The sequence below is a fragment of the Podarcis raffonei genome, chromosome 4 (assembly GCF_027172205.1).
Source record: "Podarcis raffonei isolate rPodRaf1 chromosome 4, rPodRaf1.pri, whole genome shotgun sequence".
In the NCBI taxonomy this organism is placed as follows: Eukaryota; Metazoa; Chordata; class Lepidosauria; order Squamata; family Lacertidae; genus Podarcis; species Podarcis raffonei.
Window position 1 is genome coordinate 52,900,821 of NC_070605.1, and position 25,230 is coordinate 52,926,050.

Here is a 25,230-nt window from a genome sequence, read left to right on the forward strand (position 1 = left end):
GATAAAATCCAGAGATATTAGAGGACTCGCCATCCTTACGGGACTGTGAAAGCTGAGTCCTGAGGAAGGATCACAACCCACAAGCACAGAGTAGTATACCTCCATTATTAGATACCTGTAATATTTCCTTACACAAACACCAGAGGTGCATATCCTGGATCAAGAAACACAGGCACTTGAAGTAACCAAATATCTGTGAGGCAGGAAGATTTCATTTTTGCCTCACCCCTTCAACTGTTCAGTATTTTCTGCCAATGTGGGTCCTGTGAAAGAGATACATATCATACTATCCCTTGTGTACACTATCCTATGCAGTCTATAGGAGCACTTCTGCCTCAGGTTCAGAAATGTTTTGAATCAAAGGGCCTTGTCACACTTGCTTTTTTCCATCAACAAAATTGGTCCCCATGTTGAACCTCATTACGCCCTAATGCCTCCTCATGCTCTCTTCCAAATGGCTGGCTTTTATTGTCTGGATAACTGGAAGATAATAAAAAATCCTGACAGCAATATTACACTTGTCAAATCCCTCACCTACCGTGACAGCAGACAGGCATTTGGAGGAGACATTAATGCCATTACATCAACACAATTAATTCTGTTCACTGACTAAAACCTTGCACTCAGGGGAGAGAAAAAAAAGCATTAGCCTAATATCTTTATCTGTCTGACAAAGCTCAAATTAGTGCACTGCCAGGGAGGTGAACTTCATGTCAACATACAATTAACATAAAGAGAGCAGGCTTTTTGCAACAATGCGTTTTTGTTGCCATGGTGGTATGGGAGTAACAATACCTGTGTATGAACTCTGACACTAACCTCCTGTGACGGCTTTGTCAACTCATGTCACTTCTCTGAAACTCAGTTTCCACTTGTCTTGCTACTGATTTGTTCTTCAACAGCCTGGCATTAGAAGTTGTTAACTTCCACTGCTAGACATGCATAGCTCAGGAGAGAAAGAGATCTTTAATCTCCTAGCCCTCAGTCTCTGGGGCTTAGCATTATTATCATCATTGAATTATTAATCACCTTCTACTCCAGTGTTTCAAGGCAATTTACACATAAGATTATCTAACAAGAGTTAAAAATTCACACACAAAAACCAAAGACACACCAATTCAGCAACAGCAATCAATATTTAGAAACAGTTTCCCACAAATATGTCAACCAGCCCAGGCCCACGAAGGGCAACTCTTCAGCTTTTGCTTGTATTTCAAAATCATTTGTTCTCCCTATTATCTCTAGGACAAAACCTGTGTGCTACTGATCAACTGTTTTACTCATTCTGAAGCTACTTATAAAAAGACAGATACTATCCAGTCTACAAATGCTGACCCAGCAAAGTATCAAAGCATTTTTATTTATTTAATAGCACAAGCAATCCCTTTGAAACTAAATAGATGAGACCTACAGAGAAACTTAAAGGATGGGAAAGTACCCTTAAAACTTTGGGATCAGTTGCCTCAGAGATCTCAGCAACGTCCTCAGTGTGAATGGTGAACACCAGTCTTGCCATTTTATTAGCAGGCTAGATTGATTTCTGTCAGAATTTATTTATTTATTTATTCATACATATGTATATACATTCAATGTGGTGGCCATTTCATGCTGTACTATTTTAAAATAAAAATGCCAAGATAAATTGCTGTCATTACACACAGCAGGATTACAAAATACACTGTCACAAGTGTGAGAGTACAAGAAGGTACATCGTCTTAAAACTGGGGGGAGGGGGAGGTTGCTGAGAAATGATTAAGCTGCTTACCTTCTGAAGATGCTTTTTTTTTATTAAAAAAAACAGCCATGCACCTAATTCTATAAATGCTCATTTTGTTTAAATATATTTACAAAATACTTGATATTTAAAAATCTATAAGGAGTGTACAGTATTAATAAACAATATCAATAACACAAAATGTAAAAGCAGTAAAATAAAAGTATAACAGTGTATAAAAACAAGTAAAAAGGAATTTATGGTCTGATTTTATGGGTCAGAGAAAGCCTGGGCAATACAGGTATTCATTCATTCATGCATTCATGCATGCATGCACACTTCATTACTACTGCTACCACATTTACACAAGTGGGGATTTGAACTTTGATCTGCAGAGTCCTAAGTCTAACACCAACTATCTTGATGAGAGAGGGGTGCACATAGCCTGAGGCAAAGGACAAGATGGTGTCCCCTCCTCATTTCAATTACAGAAGCTGGCTGAACTGGCAACTGAATCATACTCCAACAATGGTGACAAAATGACATCCTCCGCTGCGTCTGAGGGCCAGGACAGGCCATACAGCTTGGTCCTCTAACAGCAGGAAATGGCCAGGGGGCCTTAGGAGAGACAGCCAAGGGGCTGCCACTGCTGCCCTCCAGCAGCTGCCACCTGAGACAGTTGCCTCACTTTGCCTAATATTAGGGCCTGGCCTCTATGCATACCTGTATGTGAAAATAAGTGAGTTGGGCCTACAGTAAGTGGCATAAAGGTTGAAGGGCTGGGCATTTTTTTGCTCTGTTAATTGACTTTCCATTGCTTTGTTTCCATCACTAACAAACCTTTTTGACCTTGGCAGTGTCTGCAAGCATCTGGTGTGTTATGCCAAAAGACTGTGCCGAGGAAAAGAATTTTATTAACCTAACGGAGACTAAGGAGGAGACAGTATATATGGAGGCCCTGGCATGAGGCCATAGCAATACCCTTTTCTTCAAAGCTGTTTCTCTGAAACAAAAACCGGCTCACATTTCTGTTTTTCCCCTTGAAGGCAGAAGCACTCCCCCTCTGAGTAGCAACTTATTCCAACAGCGTTCAAATTAATTGCTTCAGTTGGAATGATAACTGAACAATAGCTAGCTTCTACCCAACAGCTACAGTTTCTGGAAGAGTGAATGCAAAAACCCCTGGGGCTACCCGAAAAAGGTCCAACTTACAGAGTATTACATACACAGACTTCTCTCTCTTCGGTATCTCAAGAAGGGCAACTTCAGTTTATTTATTTGAAAAATGTGGTCAGAACAGCAGGGTGAGGAAAGAGAAGAGTCTTGGAGTTTTAAAAAAGGATGTTCAAGGTTACAAACAGAATCATTCCCATCTCAACAGGATATTACTTTGGGCCAAAACAAGGATAGACTATATATTATTTATCTTCTGTTAGGAGATGTTGTACTACAAGCAAATCTCTTTGGTCACAGATGAGGTGCGAACACTTTCTCTGAGCAGGTCCTCCCCCTCATAGAAGTTACCTCTATCTGATTTCCTGCACTCCCTTCCTTCTTCCTCAGCCCCACATACCACAGTTCCCAAGAAAGTCCCAGAACTCTGAAAGGACTGAACGAGTTACCAGAGAGAATGGGGCACCAAAGTTATCCTCCACCAATCCCCTTCTGCAGAATGATCTCTGGTTCCAACCCTTTGTGGATGGGCATTGTGTGTATGATAACATTTCATCCTCATTCATGACGTTATATTTTAGCCTTCCCCAGACCAGTGCTGTTCAGATTTTTTTTTTACTACAGCTCCCATAAACTCCAGCCAATATGGCCAATGGTCAGGGATGATGGTACCTGGATGGCAGCAAGATGGGGAAGACGGTTATGCACACTATTCTGTATGGCAACTGCAACAAAAATTAGGAATTTATTTACCACTGTTTCCTTCAAGAGTGTTCACTTGCTCATCCTAAATTATTATGATCTTGGCATGAAATAATAACCAATCGCAACAGTTTTAAACTCTGAGAACCAGCAACATTTGGGAAGCTGGCTATGTCATCCTAGAAATCTTGTCTGAAGCATTGAACTTTCAGATATCTGCTGGAGTTTAGCTGTACCTCGTCCTATGCTTATCTGTATATATGTGTAAATAAACCATATATATATCACGACAAGGGACGCGGGTGGCGCTGTGGGTTAAACCACAGAGCCTAGGACTTGCCGATCAGAAGGTCAGCGGTTCAAATCCCCGCAACAGGGTGAGCTCCTGTTGCTCGGTCCCCGCTCCTGCCCACCTAGCAGTTCGAAAGCATGTCAAAGTGCAAGTAGATAAATAAGTACCACTCCGGCGGGAAGGTAAATGGCGTTTCCGTGCGCTGCTCTGGTTCGCCAGAAGCGACTTAGTGATGCTGGCCACATGACCTAGAAGCTGTACGCCGGCTCCCTTGGCCAATAAAGCGAGATGAGCGCCACAACCCCAGAGTCGGCCACAACTGGACCTAACGGTTGGGGTCTCTACCTTTTTATATCACAACAATTCCTTAAGTCTCTTTTTGGCTTCGCTCCAAGAAAACAAAACCCCGATACATGTTACATCCCTGAAGTTCTCACCACTTGAAGAACTGGAATTTGTGAAACAATTTATTATCTTTTTAAAATGTTCTTTAGTCACCAAATCACCTAGGAAATATTTATCAATGGGTGGTTTTACAAATTCAATAAATAAAATAATCAGTAATAAAGTTCCAGTGATAAAGTCGAATCAGCACATCTGACTGCAAGACCCCCAATTACTGCTAGGCCCAACTGATTAACATGCTTTGTGTGGGTGGCCCAGAGGGATGGTAAGACATGCTTGCTAGTACTACTTCTGTGAGGCAATTTTCTGTCTAATGTGAACTCCATGCCTCCTTTGCCTCTCCAGCAATATATTATTCCAACCAACTAGTTCCTTTAATATAGCAACAGCTCCTTCACACAGACCTTGATCAAATACAAAATATAAGCTTGGAAGAATCTTGGGCAAGACTCTTAGTCCAAGAGCTATCAGAAAGAAAGAAACTGAAATCCAGCTTCTTACTGTATTCAAAATATCCATTTTTTAAAAAAACAAAAACCTATGGGCTATCCCAGTCAGAAGTAACCAGTATGAGGTCCTCCAGATGTTGTTGGCATCCAGTTGTCATTAGTGCTGCCAGCATAGGCAATGGTCAGGGATGATGGGAGTTATAGTCCAGCAATTTCTGGAGGGTACCAGGTTGGATAACATAATCTCAAATAGTGAAATGGAGAAACCAACACCAATAGCAGAGGTCGCTGGAGAACCTGGTTTGTTACCTGAATAATGACTGGACAGAAATACAATGTGCGCTTGACTCCAGGCTGCACTGGTTAGAGCGATGCATAAAAGACTCCTGCTTCAGGCATAGCTTGGTGTAAGTATATATTTGGTTTGTAAAACTCACAGTGCCCAGTCAGACACATCTGTTAGAGTATGTTTGCTCTCTTGCCAAGATAGTAAACAATCGAATGTAGATAAAATTTGTGCAGCTTTACAAGACAAGAAGTCTTGCTGGTTTCATAACAGGGTGCAAAACGTACGTTTAGCCCGCCAAGGTTTTAAAAACTGTCTCTATAAAATTGTTGGTGTGCAGTCTCCATATTTTCACCTGAATTGTCACTGTGCATTCCAATTCACCAGTCAATTCATATTTTCCCTTAGATATCTGAAAGAGAGTACAAAACATCTGTCCTGCTCACGGAAGAACATCTGAAGTGTTCATGCCTTGAGGAACATTTACATGGCCAGATGGAGGTTATAAGCCATCTCTGCTCATGGCTCCCTGAGCAGCAGGAGCTGAGATCTACTGTCCTGCCAACACCTGTTGAAGACATTTGTCTTCCAACAAGCCTTCTAACTGAAGACTTATGCAACATATATCAGTATTGGACTTGAATTTACTTCATATATGTAGTGTTTATTTAATTATTTATTGAATTTATATACTGCCCTATACCCGGGGGTGGGTGTGTGTCTCAGGGCGGTTCACAGAATAAAATCAAGATATAAAACCACAAAATACATAATAAAAATAAAAACAACAACCCAATAGCCCTCTCCCCCCCAAAAAACCCCCCACATTTTAAAAGGGCATAGGATTTCAATCAGATCAACCAAAGGCCTAGTTTAAAAGGAACATTTTTGCTTGGTGTCTAAAGGTGTATAATGAAGGCACCAGGCGAACTTCCCTGGGGAGAGCATTCCATAGATGGGAGCCACTGCAGAGAAGGCCCATTCTTGTGTTGCCACCCTCTGGACCTCTCGAGGAGGCAGCACATTTTAAATTGTGGATATATATACAGTGGTACCTCAGGTTAAGAACTTAATTCATTCAGGAGATCCATTCTTAACCTGAAACTGTTTTTAACCTGAGGTACCACTTTAGCTAATGGGGCCTCCTGCTTCTGCCGCCGCACAATTTCTGTTCTCATCCTGAAGCAAAGAGGTACTATTTCTGGGTTAGTGGAGTCTGTAACCTGAAGCGTCTGTAACCCGAGGTACCACTGTACTGTGTTTTTATATAGTTTCATTGACATTACTAACAGCCCAAAAGTGAAGTTGCAGGATATTATACCATACCATATACAAAGCAAACAATGAATAAATAATAAGAAAAGGAAATGGTAGCACACCAGTATGAATTGAGACATCTGTATTTGCCAAGCTGGCGTGGATGGTGAATATTGACAATCTAGGTCCAAAGCATAAGAAATAACATCCCACCAGATGACATAGAAATGTTTTGGATCCTCCACCCTCCCACCTTGGAAACTCATAGTTGATGTGTATTTTCCTCACAATAGCCAAATTCCGCACGTTCTTATACCACACAAACAAAAGCAGGTTTTTCAAGGTTTTTCATTGCTGGGCTATTGAAATCCTAGCTGCAGCTTACATCCATGTCAAAAGATCTCTAAAGCAACAAGCTTTTGTGTTACCCATCCATATATTCTATAATCGCGGTTATGGGGAAGCCTGAACAGGTGATTTAATTATTTTTGATATTTCTTAGCATATTGGGTATACTATATTATACTTTTGTAAGGGGAAAAAGTTGATGACAGAACAGCAAGGGAGGGATGACGGAGCTGTGAGTGGAGGGGTGTTGGCAAGAGGCCAAGGGGGTTGGTGGGGTTGGCAAACAGACAGGGTTAGTGAGCAACGCAAGCAGGGGTAGAAGCGTATGGTGTGGGTGGGTGGGTGTGTATGTGTATATGTGTGTGAGAGATTGTTTTCATGTGTGAAAATATTTTAGCTGTTTTTATGCAATCAATTCTTCTGTGTGTGTTTTTACCGCTTTGTAAATATATATTCATAAAGGAAATGAATAAAGGAAAGGAAAAGTCATACAGTGGTACCTCGGGTTAAGTACTTAATTTGTTCTGTAGGTTCGTTCTTAAGCTGAAACTGTTCTTAACCTGAAGCACCACTTTAGCTAACGGGGCCTCCTGCTGTTGCCGTGCCACCGGAGCACAATTTCTGTTCTCATCCTGAAGCAAAGTTCTTAACCCGAGGTACTATTTCTGGGTTAGCGGAGTCTGTAACCTGAAGCATATGTAACCTGAAGCGTATGTAACCCGAGGTACCACTGTACTTTGGTTGACTTGCGAGTCAAACGTTTTGGCTCCCAAATGCCTCGAAGTGGGTGTTCCCGTTTGTGAACGTTCTTTGGAACCCGAACATCTGACGTGGCTTATGCAGCTTCCAATTGGCCACAGGAGCTTCCTGCAGCCAATCGGAAGCTGCGCCTTGGTTTCCAAACGTTTTGGAAGTCGAATGGACTTCCAGAATGGGTTCTGTTTGACTTCTGAGTTACCACTGTATATAAATAGCGGTAGTTGTGGCCCTACAGATGTTGCTGTGCTACATGTTCACCAACCCTGCCCTAGAGCATTGCAGTCACAGTGGAGAACAGAGGACTAATTGGACAACTAGCCTGACCTGGTATAAGGCAGCTCACTACGTCCCTAAGAAGTCGGCTGCTTTAAACCGGTATTATTACATCAAACACGATTAGACCATTTTGTGATTAGTGATTAAAAGACTAGAAAGGTGCTCCATTCCTAAAGGAGGTATTAGAGAGTTAATTAAAAGTTTTAATCTTCCTCAAATTAAAAGCAAATCTAAATTCATCCCTTAAAATTGCTTTTTCCTGATTGAATGACGCAAAATTCAAAAGCAACCTAGAAGGATCATTGTTCTATATCTATCTGTATTCCATTCCAGCAGCAAATACAACATCCAAATAAGCAGAAAAGGCCTCCCGGTTTTAATTTAATTTTGATCAAAACCCAAATAGCACTGTGCTTACATTTTAAAAAAAAAAAATCAATCAATCAAGGTTTTACACATTGTTCTTAAGGAAGGACTGCCCCCTTCTGGCCACACAACAGAAATGTTCCCGATTAATCTTACTGCTAAGTGTCATCAAATCTTTCTTTCCATGTGAAATTACTACGCAGTGATATATCTATGAAATCAGAAAACTGTTGAACTACAGGGTTGTAAATTTTACAACCACAAGTATGTTTGGCATTGAAATTCACATTTAATGCTTTGACCAATGTAAATGTGTTCTACACATTTTGCAGCATTCAAAAAATAACATTAGCTCTTATCTTATTAACTTGGCATCTTTGCTTGGGTGCGCAGGCTGCCACCAGGGGCCAGATGTCTATTTGATGCCTGTTATCTATATTTGATTACCAACTTTGCCATAAATTTCATGCAACATCAATCAACATAAAATTGCATAAAGGCATCAAAACCTCAACATCTTCAGTGGCTTAAAATTGCAGAGGTCTTCTTGATCCATTATAGCATATGGCTGTCCTCCAACCATCACTAGGCTGTCCAGTGGTGTTATTTTATCATTACAGGATCTGTGCTTATTCATTGCTCCTTTATTATTTTTTGGTAAAGGATTTCCCCTCTAGTGGCCTTCATTGTAATGGATGCAGTGGGCAGGAAGCACCTATCTAGCTTTATTATGCATTCTTAGTTATGAGAGTTGCTTCATTCAAGTCAGCCGAAAGACACATACAAAACACCAGAGTGTGGCTATAATTGCATTTCATTATCTTGAAGATTTTGTTTAGTGTTTGAACAGCTTGGTGAAACGCCCTGCAGAGCCAGAGGACGACTCACAGGAGTTCAGAAATGCAGGGGTTCCACAGAAAGATACATCAGGTCTAACAGTTTATTAAAGAAGGTTACGAACTTACAACAAAGGTCCAACAGTTCCCTCCTTGCCCCGATCACAGCATTCTGCAGGATGGACTCCACAGAAAGGAGATTACTTGTCTGCACTCAAGTAAAGATACACAAAGGCCCTGGCAGGCTAAGTCACCTGGGAACACAGGTGGATGGTATTAATCATTACCTCCCCCTCTAGCTATGCCTGGGGCTACATCAAAGCATGTGAAATGCATATGAGCTCAGTGCTACAGCTGCTACCAGTTAGGTAGGGGTCATCTTGACCATCAATATGCTGCAAGCGAGGCTTCCAGACCAGCTTGCCTTTTCGGGTCAACACATTTGGCGACTTGATCTATGCACTGTTACGCATGCAATTGACTTCATTGAAAAAAAGAGTAGTGCAGAATTATTAAAAGCAGATAATAAAATAGCCAGGGCTGAGCAAGATCAGAAAACACTCCCATTGCTGCCACCCTTCAAAAAGAACAAATTAGCAGAAGTAATTTGTGACATTTGCACAAAATTGGCTGTTTGGGAGGCTTTTAGAGGCTCCAGTTATGAAGGGACAATGATAATGAAGGACAATGACTGGGAAGAAAAATGTTACCAAACATTTCTATAGACATCCAGGCCAGTAGAAAACCATTAGTCTGTTAATGTACAAAGATAACCTGCTGGCCTTTCTCTCTGATAAAATACTCAGACCAATGGAGGGCAGCTTTTTATCAGAGAGAGGCAAGAATCTGGCTCTCTGGGGTCACACAGTTCCTCAAGAGAGGAGGATTCTGGGCTGTTGAGCAAATGTCTCATTTTCAACTGTCTCCATTTCTCTTTTCTAACCAGCAGTCCTGGTGGCATACAGAGCAATGACCCAGCCCTCAATACACAGAGGTCCTGGTTTAAACCCCATGGCACCTGGCATATAGTGTGTGCTTTAATTCAAACTGAGATTGTTTCATTTTAAAAAAATATGTAGACCATTAAAATAGCCAGTGGCACATATTAGCTCAGCAAACTTCATTGACACCAACTTGAATCAAATTGCATGTCCCTTCAGTAGCGGACAAGCAAGGAATCTGGAAATCCACTCCTTTCTGGGTGTACAGATGTAGCATGGCATCCAGCTGGCTTACCTCTGGAAGGCTGCCGTTCAAAGACTGTTTAGAGCTGTGCATCTACACACACACACACACACACACACACACACACACCATCATTTTTGTTCCAACAGCTGCTCCCCCAGTGCTTTGATAAAAGTATCTGAGGATGTTCTTGAAATTGACTCAGGTTTTATGAAACAGATCTCAGATTATGCATCAGGTAGAACAGAGGAGATATCAGAAAGGCAGACTTGAACATCTACTGTGCAGACATTTAATTCGGGATTGGGAACAGAATGCTAGATGAACTGGGCCTCTGGTCTGATCCAGTTCTTTCATTAATTTAACAGAAGAGTGAAAACTGGAAAGAGAATTTTGTTATTAATGTGTTTTCGAAGTATTTGAAGAAAAGTGGCAGCTTTTAGACTGAAAATCTAAAAGCCAAAATACGCTATTGTTTATCAAATGTCAGCCACAGCACCTGTGAACCAAGGGAAATGCCTGTATAAACATCATGATTACTGTGATGGACCAGGTGCAAGTTACTGGATTACACTTACCTTGTAACCTCTTCTCACTAATACTTTCCCCCTGTTAAATCAAATTCATCCTTGTATGGTCGGTTGATTTATAAATCAATGTTTGGTGCAATTATATTAGCCAAAATCCATGCTGATGGTGAATAATACATGGCGAATTTCAAAGGAGGTAATTCACCAAAATGAGATTAGTTCAATGGAAGTTGAAAAAGAGTGGCTTGTATCCAATGCAATGCTAAGTAAACATCCTACCAAGGCAAGGATTCCCACTTGCACTATTGGGCTTCTCCTCTTCTTCTCCGCCTTGCATACCCTGCCCCCTCCCCTAATCTGCTCCAGAGAGTTGAGGGGAATCCCAAAACAAATTTAGGAGCACACAGGTAAAGTCCCTTTCCACAAGTGGAAATCCCACAAAACCCTGTTGCCTTTGAAATATGTTGTGGACAATTACCTTTTGTTAATTGGACAGCAACAGCCAATTCAATATTTTGAATTGCTTGCTACCAGTTAACAGATAAAAGCGCAGATGTGTTGTGGTGCTTGCCCAGAGAACTCAAAGAGTCTGTAAGCCCAGACAGGCAGTCTATCTTCCTGGAGAGAATTCTATAGGAATCCAGTGCAGGTTTTTAAACACCAGTGCCATGTGCTGGAGGTCAGTTCCCAGACCAGTCTAGCCATAGTATTCTGCACTAATTGAAGCTTCCAGACCAGACCCAATGGCATCCCCCCATAGGGCGCATTGCAATAATCCACCCTTGAGGTTACCTGCACGTGAACCACAGTGGTCAGGTTATCCCTATCCAGGAATGTCCAGAGCTGACAAAGCTAACAAAAGGCTCTCCTACCCACAGAGGCCACCTAAGCTTCAAATGACAATGGTGGTTCAAGGAGTATGCCCACGCTGTATCTCTTCTCCTTCAGAGGGAATGCAACCCCATTTCGTTCAGCTAACTCTCCCAGAAGACCACCCATCCACAAAGTCGCCCAGGGTTCACACTCAAGCTTGTTAGGCTGAAAGGGGTCTGAAGAAAAAGATGAAATAGGTGTTTATGCATACCTATAGCCTGTGCACCTCTCTCGTTTGTTCACAAGACTTAGAGAATTTCTGAATGTGCAAGCCTGCCCTGTTTGTGGGGAGAGAGTGATGCGGGTGTACACTTTATGTTACCCAACATCCTCTTACAAAATAGATACAAGGACAGCACAGTTGAAACTTTGAGTCACGACTGACCTGCAGTACCAAATCAGGACCAGACCTGCAAGAAATTCAAGGTTCAGATAAGAGGACTTGTATTGTGCCACATATGTTGGGATCAAGAAACAGGTGTGTGTATTTGAAATGAGGGGATCTACTCGGCCAAAGTTAAGGCCGGTCTAAGTCTCATCAGTTTCAATAGGCAACCTAAACATGGGCTGGAATGTGCTTTTGGAATTTTAAGAATGCTTAGGCTTGCCTGGGTTGTGCTGATGTTCTTTGGTTAGGCAAATGCAGCAGTCTATACTGAAAGAGACCAGGATAGCCACACGCAGCCATGACAACGCTATTCCAATATTTCCCCCCATATTATTTTATTTGACAGGCATTTACAACGTTCCATTCATATACCTAAAAACATAAAAATAGACCTTCTTTCAGCTTATAAAAGAAATATATAAGAACCTTTGACATTGACAGTTCATGACGTTATGTACAAGAACAATGGCACCCTCCAAGTACAGGACGTTCAGCATTTGACAAGCTTATTGTATTCTACTGGGGACAGCTAAAACATTGTCATGTCTAATAAATTGGTACACAACCGACTTGAATTTAAATATAGTGAGATAACACAGGGTGTAAAAACCTTGCTAAAGCTTTTTTAAGAAAACAATGAAGAGATTGCAAAAGTTAAAGACAATAAAACTTTCAAAACACTGAATATAGTGCGGGTGAGACTCCAATATTGGCTGGGACACGAGGCAGCTGGTGCTGCCGCCCGGTAACATTTTCCATTCACGTCTCAAAATATAGCCACAGCTGATTGTATAAAATAGAATCCCTAAAGCTATTATAAAATTTTAGGCTTTCAGCATACCTACTAATGTGTCAAACATCAATAGATACAAAAATGATCCCTTCAAAAAACCCCAAACCAAACAACAAAACTCTCTCTCCCCCCCCTTTTTTTTCGCAGATCAAAACTAAAATGGGAAAGCTATATAAATATTTAAACAGAAAAAGTGCTCTTTAAAAATTATTTGGAAATCTTTAAATTTCGGTCACAACTTTACCCTGTTACAGATGTTTAAATAAGAATTTTTTAATTGAAAAAAAGAAGAAGTTTTATTGTTCAGAACATTGCTCATATTCCACAGTGGGTTGGGGCAGGGGAGCAATCAATAAGTACACTGATATCACAGAGGATAATAATAGGAGGAGGTCAGGTTTTTTGGCCACAAAATGTTCAATTTTTCCTGAGCCCTAACTTCATCAACCACAGAGGATCAAACTCATCCTAGACGCAGACTGTCTATTCCAACAGAATTTACAGCAGGGATTAATTTAACCCTCTTGGTTTCTCAGCTATTTAATGACATTGCTAACTTAATTCCAGTCTCAAATATGTACAGCTGTCCAGTTTTATTTTTATTTTACAAAAAGGAAAAAAAGATTATCCCTAAGAGTTTCCAGTTTAGAATTATACTATAAAACCAACATCCTCAACCCTTTCTAAAAGGGTTGCTTTACATCCTAGAGTTGGAACGAAAACACAATCTCATGCACCTTTACTCGGAAACAAGTCCTGCTGTGTCAAATGAGACTTAGTCCCTAGCAAGTGTGCATAAGATTGCAGGTTAACACTGTAAAATTCCCATCCCTTTGTGCCCTTGCATTTCAGGTAAAATACAAAAAATATCTTTTTCAAGTGTTAAATTTGGATCTCTTTTTCAAATAAAAAAAAGAGTTTGGCATTGTTATAATTTTTTTCTTTAATGTAAAACTAGAACTTCCAACGTTGACATTAAATCAGACTAGCCACAGACCAAAGAGAACTCGGCACAACATAAATTCCAGATTTTCCCTCACACATTCCTAAAATATACATAGTGTTGCTGGATCCAGAGATCCTCCCTTGGTGACAGTAAGCTTTGTGAATGCTACTGTGTACAAGTACCTCCCATGCCAAACAAATGTTTGGTGTTGTCAGTACTGATCACTTGTGAAGGGATGGGAGAAAGGGGAGCCTGGTTCTGGTTCCTCCCCAAGCAAGTGACTGGACCATTCTGAGCTGACAGCCCCAAATATCTGTTCAGCAGTGCATGCGCAGTGCAGGTCCACCCCATGCATACCCCTGGGTACTGAATGAAAGATTTTTTTCCCCTCCACTCAAACGCCAACCATGGCATCCCATAAATTAGGGAAGTCCATGCACTGATGTCCGCTTCTTGGCATGGAACTCCCTTGCTGGATGAGAGTGAGAAATGTTGACGTTTAAGGAGGATATAAGAATACCGCAGCCTGAAAGACTTAATCCTTGCAGCTTCCTTGCTGAAGATGAACCCATGATTGACATGTCACATATAAAATTTGTTTGCTGCTTGTGCTATCAACTTAAGCAAATTTGATGCATTTTTATTATTCTTTTTTTAAAAAAACCCACATACACACAACCACAGCAATGTGTATTCTAGTAAGATCTATGCATCACATTTCAATATGCAGCGCCTGATTAGTTTCGAATAAATAAAGCCCTTGGCAATGTACAGAGAAGGACTCAAGCTCATTCCAGTTTGTTTTGCTTCCCCCTCCTCTGTTATGCATTACCTTAAGGGAAACGAGAAGGTGGGGGAGAGGCTGTGTGGTTTCAACCAGTTTAGCTGCCATAACTGTATGTGCAAGTGTGCATTCCATAGGGTCATTCTCCACAATGTGTAAGGGGTGGGTTGGGGGCACATCTATGCCTACCATATAATGAGAAAGTGGCAGCTCTAAAGCTCAGTGTTCAGTTTCCTTGGTGGTACGAAATCTTCACGGCGGACCCAGATGACCTCTTCACTGTTGCCTTCCATGCTGCCATTAATTCCAGAGAGAGCAGCTTGCTTCTTTAGCTGAGTCATTCTGGACGCGTGCGTCCCCAAAGCAAACCGCACTTTGTCGCCTCGGCACGACTGGCTGCTTGTAATGGATGCCGCCTGGAGCTGCTCCTGAAGTTCTTTTTCCACCATGGTGCTCCGCAGAGGCTCGCAGTATTCTTCGTCATCACTGAGAATGTCGGTTTCTTTAATGTCCTCTTGCTCTTCGTACTGGCCGAGGTCAAACTGTTCTTCTACCCAGCGGTCAGTGTCCTTGTTGTTGGAGGCCTGCTGGGGCTCTTTCTCGGGACTGCTGGCGAACACGGCGTCTGAATCAATGGTAAATCTGTTTCGAGCCAGCCTCCTCCGCCGCCTCCCAAGAGACTTGCTTGGGGCAGACACTGTGTGCACACACAAAAATAAAACCCCAGGTGCTTTTACAAACAATTGGTTACAAAACACTTCCCCCCAGAATTTGGCTTCCAAATCCTTTTTTCATAATTATGTTAGTCAAGGGTCAACTGACAAGAAGAAGGGTGGGCAATTTTTACACCAACGTTTTCTGTGCAGGCAACTCGAATTTTAGACAGTTTCTGGGAATTATAAATTTTGCCAGTGACCTTTGAGAAATCTAGCCTCTAGCAGCTCCTCACACTAGGATAATGGACCCCATTTTGTCACTTAATTGTTTACTTTTCATGCCAGGGCCACAGTGACAAACTGCCAATCCTGCTTTGTGGAAAGGGTGGTTGGTATTTAATGGTCCTCCATTCTTTGCAGCTCTATTATTCTATGGCACAGGTTGGGAAACTTTTGTCAGCCTGAGGGCCATATCCCCTCATGGGAAGCCTTCCAGGGTCTGCCTGCCAGAGATGGCAAGAGGCAAAAATGGCTGCAGTAGCAGAAGCGACTCTTACTTTGTACATACAGTGGGTTGCATTCTAGCCATGCAAAAGTCAGAGGTGCGGAGCTACGCTGGTGAAGGGTGTGGCCTGATGGAAGGACTGCAGCTTGCGGAGCGTTCCAAAGGCTGGATTCAGAGGCTTGGTGTTTGGCCCGCAGGCTTGAACGTCCCTGTTCTAAGATCTGCTTAGAGGGGAAACATGCTTTCCCAAGAATTCTGCATGTCTTGCAGTGAATGCCATAGCTTTTGATTGGGGGGGTGCACTGGTGCACCCAGAAGGAACAAGCAATGGGAGACGCATGAAGAAATGCTGTTCAATAAGATTCCCTGACACATGCATCTCTCCTTCAGGCCATTCACTACATGACAAATGGTGTCCATGCTCAATAGGTCTCTGATGAACTGAAGAAACCCAAAATGCCCCGTGTGTAAATGCAGACCACCCAACTTTCTTATGTCTTACACCCTCTTTAAGGCAGTGGCGTAGCGTGGGGGGTGCAGGGGGGGCCGGCCGCACCGGGTGCAACATCTGGGGGGGGCACGCTCACACTCGCAGCTCTCTGCCCCTAGCTGGCTCATGGGTTAGGGGGCGCAAATTACTTGCCTTGCCCCGGGTGCTGACAACCCACGCTACGCCACTGCTTTAAGGTTTCAATGAAATGGACCAAAAATATGTATTTAAGGAAGGATCCAATTTCCTATTCCTTCTTGCTTAATTGTGAGCTTAAGAGAGGGAAGTGAGTTAAGATTATACTCTCCTCCCCAGAAGCCGCATAGCACAGGCTAAGTACAAGTACCTGTTCAGGGAAGTTTTTAACGTGTGATATTTTACTGTATTTTTGGTTTCCATGGAAGCCGCCCAGAGTGGCTGGGGAGGCCCAGCCAGATGGGCGGGGTATAAATAATAAATTATTATTATTATTATTATTATTATTATTATTGTTGTTGTTGTTGTTGTTGTTGTTGTTGTTGTTGTTGTTATTGTTATTATTATTATTAAGTATGGGTCAGATCCAGAGACTGTAGGGAGCTGATAATGAATAGATGCTAAAGAAGACTGTACAAGTCCATGGATGTGTGTCTATTCCAAAGGAGAAGCAAACCCATTTGTTCATTCTCAAGAGGTCCTCCCAGCAACCGTGTAGCTATTCCAGTACAAGTTACTCGCTTGTGAATTAGGCTCAGACCTAATTCTAAGCTGTTTGATACTTAACCACCAAACAGAAACACCCCCAAACCTGGCATCATAAAGTTAACAGTCAGGTTGTAGAATTTTAGAGTGGAGAAAAAGGTAGAGCATTACACAGTTCCTGCTCTCTTGAGACAAATGTTCTGCTATTTAGGAACAAAAGGAGTCAGCAGGAAATTAAGGGGGCTCTGCAGCAGAAAGCAAAATGCCAGTTTGTTTTTCCTCAGCACTCATAACCAGGCCTCTGAGGTGCAGAGTCTTGCACAAAAAGTCCTGCTGTGAATATTATTGGTCTGTTACAAAAGAGGTAAAAATACCCAGGATACACGGTTAATTTTTCACTTAGATCCAAGATAAAAATCCTGTAAAGCTCCATATTTTGCTTTTTCCTGAAGACAGCACAGCTTTTCGTCTCTACTCCCCTGTCCCACAATCATACGCTTTCCAGTTTGTTAGATTGCTGAAGGTCAACTGATAATGTGATAATGCAACCACCTGCCCTAAGTCATGGGAAATGCAGGTAGTCCCCACCCCCACCCCCACAAGGCAGCCTATGAAATAAATAAAAGATGGAGACAGAAGCTAAAAAGACAGCAATTTCCCTCTTGCTTCAAGGTCTACTACTAAATTATGTAGGCATGGTTCACCTTACAAGGGGTCTTGCCTTGCTAAACGTAAATGTCTGCCTATTGGTAACACATCTGATGGACTAGTAAATAACCCCACCTGGATAACTTTCAAGCTTGAAAGGTTCTTGCCAAAGTACAGCCCCCCCCCCACCCTGAGCGATGTGCTTTTAAAGGAAGAGTGAGATCTGAACTCATGAGGAACATGAAAGCACCACCACCATTTTGCACAAATAAAGAACTCAGGCGTGTCTTACAGCGGTGGTTGGGTTACCGAGATCTTGAAAAGCTGTAACCCTACAGTACCTGCCCTGTTCATAGCTGGCCTTGCACCTTTTAAAGCACTCAGTCTTTTTCCTCCAAAAGGAACATACTGCTGGGATGAAGGCAAACTTTCAGTTTTAAGAAGCTGCCTTCTGTGCTTGTCGCGTAATATTGAGTGAATAGACTTCAGAAAGTCCTTCCGATGATCTGGGGAACTAGATGAAAGAAAGAAAGAAAAAAGGGAACACAAGTAAGGCACCAAGCTAGCAAAACTGTTTGCATTTGCATTCTATTTATTTAGCTTAATTTGCTGTGTAATGTTGCAAGCTGCTGTACAATCTTAACTGAGTTCACCCTCACAAGAATCCTGTTAGATCAGCCACTGTTCTAACACTACAGACCGGGAACTAAGGAGCAGAACAATGTCAAGGCCACAGAAAGACCCTGGCAATGATCAGAATTAAACCCAGGTTTTCCAGTTCTATGCCCAGCTTTCCTCAACATTATCTAGTCCTCTATCTAACTATTGATCTGTTCATTCATCTTTTGTTGGCTGCTCTTGGCTGTGGCTTTCAGAGTGGCTTACAATAAACAGTAACAATAAGCTTCATTACAAGAGTCAAATATATTTGTATATTTAAAAACAGCACTCTCTTACCTACAACAAAGGTGGAATGACCTCTCTGGCCTGCCTTCAGACTCAGATTTCACATGAACAATCTCACAGACAGAATTGGCCTCTGCGTCTAGAAGGAAGATAAAAACACTTTAAAAAAACCGTGTTTTGAATTTTCATGGCTACTACGGCCATCCCCCGTGACTGACAAAAGGGAGAGCTATGCAAGATTCACCAGGACTGTGTGAGCATCAGCTTCTAAAGGCTGCACCAAATGAGAGTTTGGTTACTTCCAGAGGAGCCACAGGCTGCACAATCCACATTTTAAAGCAAAGAGAATGAAATAAGAGAACAGCCAAGGCTACTCCTTTGGGATGATCTCTTATTGCTTATTCTGTGGCTTCAAGGGCAACATTGACAGTCGTAAGTTGTTCTCTCGAGCCTGCAATACCATGTTACAGCACAACAGAGAAAAGAATTGTAGGCTCACTTGCCACAAAACTATTCCACTATCTGTTTTAGGGCTTCCTGCAGCTTCTCTGCTTGCTAGTGGGCTTCCAGCTGTTCAACAAGATTCAGCTTTCACCGGAGTGAACCTAACAACTCATACAGCCAGGCCACATGCAGTGCACACCAGCAGCGCATATTAGGAATACTTGTTTCATGCACTTCAAAAAAGTGTCTCTCTATTTACTCTCCATGACAGCAGTTTCTGGAGATCAGATCAGACAATAGAATTTTTGTAGACCGACATGCAGAATGACAAGACAAGTGAGTTGCAATCAAGTAAGGGCCAGATGAACATCAGTGCTAACCTAAACCACCTTCCAAGTTGGAAACACAATCTGGCAGCTTGAGGTTTAAACCTTTCTTTATATATGTAGGAAATGAACGGTGGTTTGCTTGTTTTAATGGTTGGTCAGCAACATGAAGCCACTGGTTAAAAGGGATTGGGAATGCTCTGAAATAAGAAAAACTAACATTGCTATAGCATAGGACCCAGTGGTTCCCAGCAAGTCTTTTGAGTGACTCAAGCTCAGCAGTGATCAACCTCAAATAAGGCTGCCTACATGCTTAAACAAGCATTTCACTGAACATGGCAAATGAGGCCTGGGAGCATGGCAGGATGATTCATTCAGTGCTCAGAAGAATGGCTTTGAGTGGCTTACAGTATATTAAAGAAATCAGTCACAATACTCCATCAAAATAAAAAATTTAACAGGCAAAGATTTAAGCAATTTCCTCTTTTAAAATTAGTCAAAATTTAGGCAAAGGTTTGCTGACATCTCTCACTTATGTGGCGGCAGCAGGGAGGCCATCCCTGAGCAAGATGTCTCAGCACCACCAAGGTGTTACCACCACCAAAGAGGCTCTAGAGTTAATGGTGAACCACTGCAATTAAATGGCAGGATAAGAGCCATTTCTCATAAGAGCCAAACTCATAAGAGCTTCCTCAAAGGATCTGAAAGCTCAAAAACTGGGGAGGCTTCCTTCAGTACATAGGTCATGTGGGACATTTAAGGTTAAAACCAGAATAATGAACTGCAGTCAGAAAGAAGTAATTAACCCATGTTTTTGGAGTGATATTGTATGGGTTCTACGCTCGTGCCAGTGTAATAATGAATTTTGGAACCATGGTAGTTTACAAACCTTTTTCAAGGGCAGCCCACACAGAGTTCACTACAGCAGAGCCCAATCTAGAGATCGTGTGTTTCAATTTCAGGAGAAGCTGAACAGCCACATTTGCCAAACCAAAAGGCATGGTATGCTAGGCAGTTGCTGTGTTTTTTCAGTCTTTAATTTGGTTTTACATTGAAGAGTCTGTTGAGGTTATTTTCTATTTTTCTGTTGTTGGAACTCGCTTTTATTTGCTCCATTTTTTGTATGTATGTTTTGGTACCTGCCTTGAATGTTTAGAAAAGCACAAAGGTTTTTAAGTAAGATAAACATATCGTGGATGTTGGCTCATATTATGGCTCTATGATCTGTATTGTTTTCTTGGTACTGTTGCTGTGGGTTGGTTTGTCATGACCTTTGGCTAGAACAACAAACTTACATTGTAGTAAAAAATAAATTAAAAACAGATCCAAGCACAAAGAAAAATGTTTGCTTGCTACCTGCGCTTGCTGGTGCCCGAACTTGCAGAGCTTCTAAAGGAATCATGTGACGGAAACGGAATGGGTCTGAGTCTTCGTATATTGAAGCCCTGTGTGATCCTCCCTATATAAGAGCGGGGAGAGAACCATGCCTATTATTATTTTTATAGCACTGACTTCACACCTGTGGTCTGAAGTATCCAGAAAAATAAAGCTAATGAAACTCTTTCCTATGAATGTGTTTTCCCTTTCCTTTAGCAATCTATCTCTGCCCATTTCTTAAGAAATAATGTTGCTAGTCAGCACTGCATTCAGGTTTCTTTCATTCCACTTGCCTGGGAATGAAAGGCAATCACTCCATCCCACAGACCTGAGAAAACTTTAGGTTCAAATATCTCACAAATACTATTTGTCAGTTTTATTTTGCAGTGTGGTTTGCTGTCCATAGTATACTGTTCATAGCTTCTTCCAGATCTGGGAACTGGTAATGACTTATCAAAGGTCCGCTCAGCTAGTAAAGTACTAAGGCAGTGTTTCTCAATCTTTTTCAACCCATGCCCCCTTTTAACTAGCATTTAAATCCCATACCCCCTTCAAACCTGGCTCCCCTAATTATTTTATTTGAATTTTCAAAAGGATTAAAACACTCCTGCCCCTCCGATCTACAATAGCCCCGCCAACGCCCCTCCACATTTGAGAAACACTGCACTGCACAATGCAGGGTGTGCAGTGCATTGTGTAGTTGCTGACTGCGTCCAAAATAGCAACTGCAAGTGCCTGCAATGATTCTGACAATGCCATATGAAATTGAGGAGAGCTGCTTAATATACGCAACAGTTGTGCTCAGTTCCTTCAAAAGAATTGGGGTGAGCAGCACTGTCCACCTCAAGTTGCCCATCTGACTTTACTGCGATGTTGTCCTATCCATTGGGAGGCTACCTTTGAAGGACATCATTGTGCCCCTCAAAGGCATCCCGATTGCTGCTGTCGCCAGCTTCCCAGCTGAGAGGCAACCTGCGAGCACAATGCTATCTGTACACTCGGAGGTGGCCAGCTTCTGAATACCAGCCGCTGAAACAAGCAGGAGGAAAGAGCGCTGTTACACTCAGATCCTGCTTTGTGGGTTTCGCACAAGCATTTGGTTGGCCACTGTGAGAACAGGATGCTGTACTAGACGGGCCATTGATCTGATACAACAGGGCTCTTCCTGTGTTCTTGAAGCCAACAGAACGATGCCTCTGGAGTCCTTCAAAGACAGTCTGGCTTCTGCCTCCACATCCCTTCCTGAGAGGTGACTTCACATGTGTGACTCTGACTATCTACTGGGAACTGCAGGGAAGTTTCAGCATGTGCCAGTTTTAAATACTGATAGTATTATTTACTGTAATAGAAAAACTTACCAATTTTTTCTTCTGTTTGGAGCCATCTTTATAGACAAGAACCACAGCAGTTTTGAATACTAGAGAGGGACCAAAATATATAGAAAACCAGTAATTTGTAGTGTGGAATAGATTGTTAAGTCAAAGTAGTGGGAAAAGGGGAGGTGGATACATTCCCACGTACATATCCCATGCGCCCAAACAACTAAGTTTATGCTTGGAAATTTCAAATGCTTATCACATCATCATCATTTTATTATTTATACCCCACCCATCTAACTGGGTCATCCCAGCCGTTCTGGACGGCTCCCAAAATACATAAAAACATAATAAAATTATCATTGAAATATTTTACAAGAAAAAACATGGTTGGGGAATATTATACATATGTAATGCTGATACATTAGCTTTCAGAACAATCCTGCTAAGGAATATAATGATGGTGGGGGATTATGAATGCAAAACATAAAAGTCATAGCTTATTAAAAATATGAAATAATTTATACTGTCCAGAATAGATGCTGGCAAAATCAAGTGTCAGTACACTGTTTCCCCCCCACCCCAACTGCTACGGATATATTATTATACCTTTGCATGCAAGTATTCTAAATCAGGGGTGGGCAGAGAATATATCTCAATCTACTGGTATAAATCTGATTGGTTTGCAATAAATAGGCATGGATTTCTGACTTCCCCTCATCCTAACATTATATTCCTGAAATGAAGAAAGATTAAGGTAAACAGGAATGGGTTTGAGCATGGAAGGAGTGTGAGCACCATTCAGCTCTGATACCGAAGGCAAATTTATGGAATTTAATACTAAATTCATGTCTTTTGCATTAGGCTCTGGTTGGTGGATCTAAGCAAGGGCTCTAATAAAAAACGAAGCACATCTCACAAACCTGAAGTCTGCCCACCACAGTTCTAGATTATAGCTTTATATTAAAAACATTACAGACACTTAAACTGGTTATCATCAAACTACATATTGTGGGAATTATTTTATGCATTATAATGGGATTACTCCAGAGCAAGCAGTTTAATGATTAGCAGTTAATTTTCTTGATTGAATAAGGTTCCTATAAGCAATCAACATAATAGTAGCTCATATATTTTAAAAGGACAAAATTCAGTGAATAAAGTCCCAGATATCCATAAGTTACAAAGCTAATGTATTACTTCAAAAGAGGTTTTTTAAAAATCCATGCTGCTAATCTTATTACATTGTCATGCATTCCTAGTTCATCTGCAGGCAATTAATTCTGCCACACTGCTGTGCTAAGGAAAGGAACCAGCATCAACATTTACATGGGAGTAAAATGTAGGCCAATAGCCCCGATGGATCTAAATTGAGGATGGAAGGAGAAACTGGTTGATCATGGTTAGACACCATTTTCAACCAGAGCAGACTGGGCTCCTAAATTTACATGACTGACACGTGAAGAGTAATTTTCAGGATGTGCTGATTCAGTTCAGCCAAAACCTATAAGCTCATGGTACCCATACCTAACCTACTCACAATGCAGAGGCGATTTCATGAACTATACATTCCACATGGCAGGAGGAGCAATTTTGGTGCATGGAAGTCCTGTGGCACAACAGACACTACTTTTTTTTAGGGAAAGGTCCTTTTTCTTGCACTTACTGTTTATTGCTAAAGTAGTTTGCATTTAAGCACTGCCTGGTAGTCCACCCATAGCAACAAGGACTCCTATGCAGGCCAAACAGCAGGGATAGAACACTCTGTCCCTCCCCTTTGCCTAGCATAAAAGCCAAGCTACCAGAAGAGGGAAGCCCCCTGCTCTGTGCCCAGCACAAAAATTTAGCAGGCTGCTGCAAGAGGGACACAGCTCCACATTTCTCTTCTGCCAGGCCCCAGCACGGTTGCAGGCTAGCAACTTTTGTGGGCTTATTTGCAAGGCTGTGATAAAGCGCTAACCTGGAATGGTAGGAGACTCCCCTGGAGCTGTGACCCCGGAAACAATCATTGGCAAATTCTGCCTAAGTTCTAAATGAAAACTATCATTTGCTTTGTTTTTTGGGAAAAAGCACATACCAAATGCTGCCAATTCAGGTTCCTTTTTCCACTTCCCAAGCGATGTGGGAGGATTAAGCCAGATGACTGTGGTGTGCAAAAGTAAGTCTCCCATAGAAAGATCTGCAACCTGCCAACCAGAGAAACGCAGACAGAAAAGAAATGTCAGTGCACTTTTTAAAAACTGGTTTCATAAAATTATCGACACTGAAGCATGCTGGTGAATTCTTGTAATGGGATTTTAAAATGATGGCTTTGCAAGTCTAAACAAAAGACATGATTCAAAAACTGCAACGTGTGTCAAACGAAGGCCTGGAGGAGCAGATCTTGCCCCTGGGCCTGAGGTTCTCCATTCCTGGCCTACTGCAGGCTGTACACCCTACCCCAAATGGAAGAGAGAAGATGCACTGGCTGGTGCTGAAAAGCAAGGCATGTGAATTTCATGTCCTCAGCATCAGCTGATGCTAGGAACAAGGCAAGCAGTTCCAATTTTAGGCATTCCTAATATATTTAAGATAATGTTTTTTCTTTGAATGATGCATGGGTAAATGTAATCTAACATAAACCAATGAAACCCATACAATTTATTGGCTAAGATTTCTTTGAATGACAGCCCTAGTCCTAACAATTTCCATTTTCAGCTTCCAGATAGGCTTTCTTTACAGGTATTAAACATTACTTTCAAACGCACCATTGGCCACATCATTGTTTCGAAGAATATAGGCTGAAAGCAAAGGAAAAGGAAACAAACCCAAGCAACCTGGATATATAGATAGGGCAGTCATATAGTGCATGGGTTGGATAGTCATGTATTATATATTTAATTTAATAATTTATAAACCACTTCCACTAATGCATCCCAAAGTGATTTAAAATATAACAAAAATATAAAACAGGTTTATATAAAATAGTTGCATATATAAAAACAATTACAACTTATATGTAACAAGTTTCAGACAACAGCAACACAGACATAAAATCAGTTTAAACCCAGCACAGATATCATCTGGGATAAAGATCTCCTTTCAGAAGGCTATTTATACCATACCAACACAGTACTTGAACCAGAATTTATACAATTGCCACCAAGGCATGTCTTCTGGAGTGTTTATGTGCTGTTTATGATTTGTGAGACAGTGAAAGAAAACAGAACTAACAACTAGAAATAAGAGATTAAATTCTTAAGTCACAAAAGATATATCATCCTTTAAAAAAAATAATCAAAATATCTTCCAAACTACCAAGAACATGCCCTTACCTCTTTTTTGTCTCCTGTTTGCTCTGCAATGAGCTGGTCAAACACAGCACCATATTCCTCATGGATTTTCTGCATTTCATTAATATGGCTGGCAACTTTGTTCATTGTTTTAATGGCCACTAGAAGAAGAAAGGCAAAGAAACAGAAAGCAATGAGAGTAGAGATACCAGACTGCATTACTATCCTTTGGGAGCGTTTATCTACA

At 41.5% G+C, this 25,230-nt stretch overlaps 2 protein-coding genes across 13 annotated transcripts in view; both read right to left on the reverse strand.

The window, feature by feature from the left end:
• Window positions 1–10,109, reverse strand: part of GRIK1 (glutamate ionotropic receptor kainate type subunit 1) — a 254,449-nt gene extending 244,340 nt beyond the window's left edge. The window contains exon 1 of the mRNA XM_053386552.1: window positions 8,993–10,109. The gene's annotated coding sequence lies outside the window, so the exon portion shown is untranslated. The remainder of the gene's footprint in view (window positions 1–8,992) is intronic.
• A 2,040-nt stretch (window positions 10,110–12,149) lies between these two features.
• Window positions 12,150–25,230, reverse strand: part of TIAM1 (TIAM Rac1 associated GEF 1) — a 188,219-nt gene continuing 175,138 nt past the window's right edge. For 10 of the 12 annotated variants that reach the window (XM_053386581.1, XM_053386573.1, XM_053386577.1 and 7 more), the window contains 7 exons: window positions 25,026–25,144; window positions 23,789–23,897; window positions 21,754–21,812; window positions 20,375–20,477; window positions 18,300–18,387; window positions 17,684–17,856; window positions 12,150–15,059 (listed from right to left, as the gene is read on the reverse strand). In XM_053386581.1, coding sequence (XP_053242556.1) covers window positions 14,575–15,059; window positions 17,684–17,856; window positions 18,300–18,387; window positions 20,375–20,477; window positions 21,754–21,812; window positions 23,789–23,897; window positions 25,026–25,144 — 1,136 coding nt within the window. In that variant the 3' untranslated portion in view covers window positions 12,150–14,574. Of the gene's footprint in view, window positions 15,060–17,634; window positions 17,857–18,299; window positions 18,388–20,374; window positions 20,478–21,753; window positions 21,813–23,788; window positions 23,898–25,025; window positions 25,145–25,230 lie in introns of all 12 variants that reach the window. The other 2 variants (XM_053386580.1, XM_053386582.1) reach the window with 2 other exon arrangements.